The 7,669-nt window shown below is 33.3% G+C and overlaps 1 protein-coding gene across 2 annotated transcripts in view; it reads left to right on the forward strand.

Moving 5' to 3' along the window:
- Positions 1-6,063, forward strand: part of HDAC9 (histone deacetylase 9) — a 512,743-nt gene extending 506,680 nt beyond the window's left edge. The window contains exon 26 of one of the 2 annotated variants that reach the window (XM_008054886.2): positions 4,712-5,794. In XM_008054886.2, coding sequence (XP_008053077.1) covers positions 4,712-4,751 — 40 coding nt within the window. In that variant the 3' untranslated portion in view covers positions 4,752-5,794. Of the gene's footprint in view, positions 1-4,711 lie in introns of both variants that reach the window. The other variant, XM_008054887.1, reaches the window with a different exon arrangement.
- Positions 6,064-7,669: the final 1,606 nt, after the last annotated feature.

Genomic DNA, 7,669 nt, shown 5'->3' on the forward strand with positions numbered 1-7,669 from the left:
AGTCTGGATAATAATACCATTAGCTGAGAGGGAAAAAGAGGAAGTCAGTTTAAGGGAATTATGTATGTATTGAAGAATTAAGAGGTGATGGATGGAGATAAAGGAAGCAATTAAGGCAAGCTAGCACTGGGTAATGGGCACTCTTAGAAAATTATGAGAATTCCCCACAAAAACTTGCAGGCAGTTATACCGTTATAGTAGGGTATACGTGTGTGTGTATGTTGTGTGTATGTGTGTGTTTACTTTTGTTTTGCTTATTGTTCCTGCACAATCTTGTGATATGAGGGAATATAGTTCCAATCACACATTCAATTGTAAAAGTTGTTACACAGGAAGTTTAAACTGAGAATATTTCTGGAATTTTTATTATTTTGTTACAAATTCTTGTTTTGTTCTTGATTTAGATTACTTCTAAAGAGTATTGAAATCATCTCAATATAGTTATATAAATATTTCAAAAAGCGTTTATGGAATGTCTACTATGAATATAAAATGGTATAAGTTTGGAAGAGGAAGACACAAAAGAAAAGTGAGTGTGGAAATGAAAAGAAAGAACAAAATATAATTCATAAAACACATCATATCAAAACAATATAGTATAAAATTAGTTCGTGAATACTAAAAAGAGCAAAGTAAAAAGTCATCAGTGAGATAAACAGACTTACTTATGATACATACTTGTGAGAGTCATTTAATTTTCTGTCTTTTATTCTGAGCTTTGTGGTTTACTGGAAGCCAAATCTTTAAAGAGATGCCTAAGCTCATTATTTATCAAAGAAATGCAAATTCAACAACAATAAGATATTGCTTTACAGATATTAGATGGTAAACATTCAGTTAGAATATAAGGTCAATGCAGAATATGAGGCAAGGATTTTTGTGTAGTTTGTTCATTGCTATTGTCCCTAGTGCCTAGAAGCAAGCCAGGGTACACAGAAGATACTCAGTAACTTTTTCTGTAATGAACAACAACTGGATAGTGCTAGCATTGGTGTAGATGTGGAGCTTTGGATTCTTCACAGCTGTGGGAAGATACACTCTGGCAGTCATGCTAGGAAACAAGCACTGCTTGGTATACACAAAATATATGACTTCATAATTCAGCTCGGGAGTATATACCAAAGACATTCTAAACTAGGGTCTTAGAGTACATGTACTAGGAAGTTCACTACAGCATCATTCATGATGAGTAGAGAGTTAGAGTCAAGCCCAGTGTCCACTAGTGGGAGAGTGAATAGTTAAAACATGGTAGATGCACAGCATGGGGATGTCACATAGAAGTTACCAGCTATAGACTATGATCATAACTACATGGGTAGAGCTAGTGAATATAGTACCAAGAGAGAACATTCAGAAACAGAAATTACACATGTTTCTATAAAGATAAATTTACATAAAATTAAACTATATGCCCCCAAACAATAATAAACAGCTTTAAAGAACACCTACAAACAAAATAATGTATGCAACAGACATTGGATTTCTTGCCTTTGAGGGGGAAGAGGAATGAAAATAAGATCTAGGGATTAATTTAAATCAATAAAGCAAGAAAAAATGTGTCTTACTAAATAATAATGTTAATGTAAATAAACAAATGTTATTTTTTAAATCACAGGAAAGAAATAACAATTTATTCAAAAAATTTAATTTTTTGCTATATTTTATCTCAAGCGAAATTCTTTCCATTTTGCTTTTTACTTTTATAAATTATCTTAACCTATGATCACTGAACTGAATTGATTCTTCCCTTAATATTTGAAATCTTTGCTTTCATTGACAGTAAACCTTCGGTACTCACGGTGAAGTTGGCTTGTTGCAGATGTTTATGTCTTTCAGTTAGTTAAACTGTTGTTCTAAAATTGATCTTTGGTGGGTTTATTTTATGTTTAGCTCTGAGCTTACTGTTTCTGCCTCCCTTATGTCTTCCCTTCCCTCAGCCTGGTATTTGTTAATCAAGGTAAATTAGGCATGTGTCCATGTATGACCGAAGTGAGCAGTCCCCATATTTTCAGAGCATTTCTTCCCATGCCTTCATCAACAACTGTTGTGAAAGTGTTACCCTTCACTGGCTCACTTTCTAAGTGTTTCATGAAGCTTCAATGCCCTTCTTAAAAAAATGGAGACATAAAATAGTGACCTAAGGACAGGGCTAAGTGAAGATAATATCATCTCTACCGAGAGCTATGGATATGAGAAGGGAGATATTATACATTTTCCCGATGGCAGCTATAAATAATACTATTATTTTGTGATTGTTTAACAGATAACATTTCATAAATCATGTTTACTTAATCTTTTCAATTCTCATAACCCTAAAGGCAGGTAAGGGGTTATTATATGCATTTTAAAGATAAAATTGAGAATCTAGGGATACTAACTTGTTTGAAGTTAAGTTTTAAGAAATGATAGAGCTGGGATTTGAACACAGGATATTTTTCAACTTGCTATGCTGCTAACCCTTATATACTGCAAGACATAGGAGAATTGGGTAGTTATGTATATGTGTTGATGATTTACTAGAGGGAGGGCAGCAGTAAATGGGCTATTTTAAAAATAGGTTAATCTGAAATGATTTTAAAGGGAGGGAAGGGAAGAGAAGCCTCTGATGAAAAGCTTTCTATTGTACCCATGAGTCCCCATTTCAACCAAAGAGGCCCACTTTTTGCCAGTGAGTGTGTTGCAGCTCAGACACCCTGTCAAAGCCTGAGCTGGCTACATGGAGAATGCCCAGAAAAGACCCCCCACCACAGGGACATGTGTATTCCTTACATCCGTGACCCCTGGAACATTTCCCATACAACACTGGAATTCCAGCCACACTGAAAACTGGATGTGGGGGGAAAAGATCATCCTACTGCAACTTTGGGTTAGAAATAGTAAAATTTGTCTCCTTTAGAATACCCAGTTAGAGTTCTATAACTTTATTATCCACATATTCTCAGATGTAAATACAATTGCATATTTATATATAAATTAGTTTAGAAACACAAATGTTTTTCTTAGCTTAAAATTTTTCTTCTTGGGATGTTGATCATTTTCAGATAGAAAAGACTTTTACTAAATATGACTCATTTAGATTGCTTTTATCTTACATACCAACTCTAAACACTCTCTCACAATCTCCTTTTCCTAAATACTCTTAGACAAGCTATAACTTCTTAAGAAGCAACTTTTTTTTTTTTTTTTTTATTCCATACAGACTCTTTTAGAATTTTCCCTTTTTGGTAATGTTAAATAATGAATACCTAACGCTGTTCATTCTTTATTTTTAAAAAGATGCATTAAAATTTTTCAAAATTACCATTCCATGGATAAAGTCTTTCAATGTTTTAAATTTCCTGTGAAAATGCTAAGTTGTTAGTTAATATGGCAACTCCTTAATTTAAAGATGTGTTGAAATCTTTGCTTATTTTTTCTTATAAATCTGTAAAATAACCTGGCTAAATAGTTTATAAACAGCTATTTTGTATTTCAGTTTTTTAGTTTTAAATATGTGTACAGCTATGTCTTAAACATAGCATGTTTTCCCTTATATAAAAGTAATTCATTATAGAATCCTGACAAGTAGATAAACATTGTGAAGAAGAAAATATTTATCTATTATTCCACTAGCTAAAGAGAAACTTTATCCAAATATTGTTTCCTTCTGGTGGCAAAAGTGCAACTCTGTGTGACACTCATGACGATTTTAAACATGTTAGATTATGAAGGGACAAATCCAAAGTATTCAATAACTAATGTCCCAATGCTTTTTGTTTATAAATTAATTGTACTTCCTTTATTTCTTTTTTTAAACTTGACTAATTCCACAAGGAGCAACTATTTTCTTATGGTTTACACCTGAAAGCACAGCTTCACAGGATTGTAGTTACAACACTAGCAATTGCAACACCAGCAAATCACAAAGCTCAGACTCCAATTTACCCACTTAGTATCTCAAATCCCAGTCATCTTTCCACAATAATCCAACTGCCTCATGTATTTGGATTCCTGCTACAATTTGTTCTTTTGACTAAATTAAAAGTCATTCTAAAAGTTTGCCTTAAAACACCCTCAAAGTGTTAGTAAATTAAGGTTAAATCTCAAGTATAAATTTTCAAGCAATTAGTTTTGGTTTTGCCCGAGCAGAACACCCCGCAGATTATGCCGAATAAAAAGTATTTACACACTACTATAGTGCATTTCTTGTAAAAATGTTGGGTCTGTAGCAACGATTTGCTAATCAAATTCAGAATTTGATTTGAAATGCCTCCGGCAGGCAGCCAATCCAGTTATGAAAGAACAGAAGCAAAAACCAGAGCCCTAGTGCAAGTCTCCTCCAGAAGTTAACTGGGTCCTTTGCTCTCATTAGCAAACTGGTTCCATAGGAAATCTGAAATTACTTCTAAAATAAAATATCATAGTTAATTTTTCAATAAATTATTGAACTATACTAGACACAAAACATGGACATTTTGGAATCCAGAGTTATAAAATATTCTGACATGTTTTAATATAAACAGGAACATTTCCAATGATTGCTTGGATCTAAAATGTTTTTCCACTTGACATTTGTTTATACTTCCTAGGAAAGAAACTCTATTTATGGATAACTGAATAACACAAATAAACATCAGAGAGAGCTGAAAAATCAGCTTTGATTATGCATGAAAATCTACAATGTCATTGTGTACTCTTATGCCGTATTCTGATTGCCTGTTTATTTTTACAGAACTGCTGGTGAGCCTATGGAAGACGAGCCAGCCTTGTGAAGTGCCAAGTCCCCGCTCCGATATTTCCTGTGCGTGACATCATTGTGTATCCCCCCCCACCCCAGCACCCTCAGACATGTCTTGTCTGCTGCCTGGGTGGCACAGATTCGATGGAACATAAACACTGGGCACAAAATTCTGAACAGCAGCTTCACTTGTTCTTTGGATGGACTTGAAAGGGCATTAAAGATTCCTTAAACGTAACCGCTGTGATTCTAAAGTTACAGTAAACCGCGATTGGAAGAAACTGCTTCCAGCATGCTTTTAATATGCTGGGTGACCCACTCCTAGACACTAAGTATAAACTAGAAACATTCAATACAGCATTAGATATTGTTAATTTCAGAAGCTATGACAGCCAGCGAAATTTTGGGCAAAACCCGAGACATACTCATTCCTGACATTCTGATCAGTTTTTTATTGAGCATTTTTTTTCAGTCTGAAATTATTTACAAGATTTGCTTTCAGCTATGAACAGATAGCAATTCCAGACAGATCACAGTGGTTCTTGTTTGTTTGTTTTGTTTTTTTAGGCTTTTTTTTCTTGTTTAATTTGCCTTTGCTTTAACACACAGTTCAACTCTTCCAAGTAAGAGTTCAAGATGGAGAAACTGAAATGAAGCTTTTTTTGTGGAATAAACCACATCATATCTCAAAGTCCAAACGCCAAAGGAAACTCACATACTGTTTGTAATGATGCAATATTTTATGTCACATTTTAGGGGAAAAATTCCCCTACTGCCCTAACATCCTTTACTGTGTTCTCACACATAGACGATTTGCAGTTGTGTTGGAGGAGGAGAGCTTCCTCCCCCACATGCATCTCTTGTCTTGATGACAGTAGCTCTGGGCAAATGTTCTACCACGGATTTTCAGTGTCTTTGAAAAGCACATAACTTTTCAAAGATGGTCTTAATGTGTTCCGAATCCATTCTCTCACCTTTCTTTTTCTGCCCTCCATCACTTCCTTTCTTCTCCCTTTCATCATTCCTTCCTTTAAAAAAAAAACAAAACCTGAACATTACCCATAATCTCTCCTATTACCCGAGGACTTGTCTATTTAGTTTACTTTATGGTTTTAACAGTTGATTTGTCAGATTGTGTCCTTTTAGCTGTGAAACCATTTAGGTGAATACTGCTTAAGCAATGTTGCTGAATTTTCTAGACGTTTGAAATGTGTTAATGAAGGCACTGCTTATTTGTAGTCACCTTGAATTGAGTTAACCTGGAAGTTGTGCCTTCATGTGGGAAAGAAAAAAAAAAAAACTCAACCTTTACACAAGTTGCCTTAGTGTCAAAGGTTAAAAATAAAGGTCATTTATTTTGAGTCATAAAGCAACTTACTAAATATAAGTACCTCTGAAAATTCTATTTCAATGTATAACTCAAACACCTAAAGATATTAAGCTAGAATATCTTGCAGTATTTAATATCTGACAATGCTTTTGAAAGAGTTGATGTTTCTTTTATATATTTTTTTTAACTCAAAGGATATATTAAAGCCATAAGTGAAGATTGTCATGCTTTTATTCAGAAATCTGAAAGAAACCTTAATTAAAACAAGGTTTTAGGGAAGGCCATGATATGAAAGATATGGAGCAATGTGGTTTTAGTTAGAGAGGACTCTAACCTGTAAATCAAAGATGAAAGATTTCACTCAAGTAGAATTATATAACTCTCTTTTGTTATACAGTCAGACCATATTTTTCATGCATTTGGTTTTTTTTAGGATTACCATTTTAATTTTAAAGACTTTTATTACATATACAAAAATGGCTCAATACTTGGTTTAACATCTTAGAAATTTGAGACACCCTTTGAAATAGGAAATCTGAAATGGAATGTAACTTAGTATTCAAGTAAAAATTGCTTTCATTGCATAAGGGTAAATCCAATCTAGATTCATAGTAGTAATGAATTTTTTGTAAATTTTATTTTTATATTTTCAGAGAAATTCATGCCAGTCATATTTGCTAGCTCTTGTTATTTTGCAGTCATTGCTTGAGGACATTTACAAATAGTAGAGCCAAAGGTTTAACAAAAAGAATCCCCTCCCACTTTAAGAAGGAAAGTTAAATTATATACTAATTGGAAACATAATTGTGTAGTTTTAAAATCAACTTTATAATTATAAATCTCTATTATTTATCTTCAGTTTTCCCATTTTTTCAGACATTGAATAAGAAAATAAAACTATGTGGTGCAAATATACTAAGTAATTGAAGTGTCCTACAACAGTTTACCCACATATTTATACTAAGCCATAGATATAATCAAGCCAAATCACTAGGACAGCTCCATGATTATTTAAATTTAAAACACTACACATTAATGAGTTAATCATACGTTCTTCCATGTGACACCATACCCAATTGGTTGCAGTTAGGATACCCGGAGAAGCAGATAACCATGGAGAGGATTAATCACAGCTGAATGTAGTTGTAAGAACAGAATGTCAGTTCTTTTTGATTATACCATTACAAGATGTAGCGTAGCCCTGAGGGACAAAATAGGGCTTTTGGAGAATATCAACACTTCCTTTGAAATAGACCAGTACTTTTTTGAAAGGGCAGTTTCATTTGGTATAGTTTTCTTCACTTACACATTTAATTTTTATTGCTAACAAGAGTTCCCAATGAGAGGCTAGCAGAAAAGCCTTATCAATTATATATATTCATATATAATTGATTTATATATATATATATATATGATCATCCCTTTGAAGAAAATGTCACAAAGGCTCTCTCACAGTCTCATGATAACTCACAAATAGTGAATAAAATATAATGATTTTTGAGAATATACTAGTAAGTAATGCCAGGAATTTAATAAGATTTCATAATAGGCACAAAAAGAAAGCTTAAGAAAATTAATTTTCTCAACTATATGGTTTAACTTGGGACTGTATATTAAATTGA

This window comes from Carlito syrichta, unplaced genomic scaffold (assembly GCF_000164805.1).
Source record: "Carlito syrichta isolate Samal-C Ts95f unplaced genomic scaffold, Tarsius_syrichta-2.0.1 Scaffold301572, whole genome shotgun sequence".
Taxonomy (NCBI): domain Eukaryota; kingdom Metazoa; phylum Chordata; class Mammalia; order Primates; family Tarsiidae; genus Carlito; species Carlito syrichta.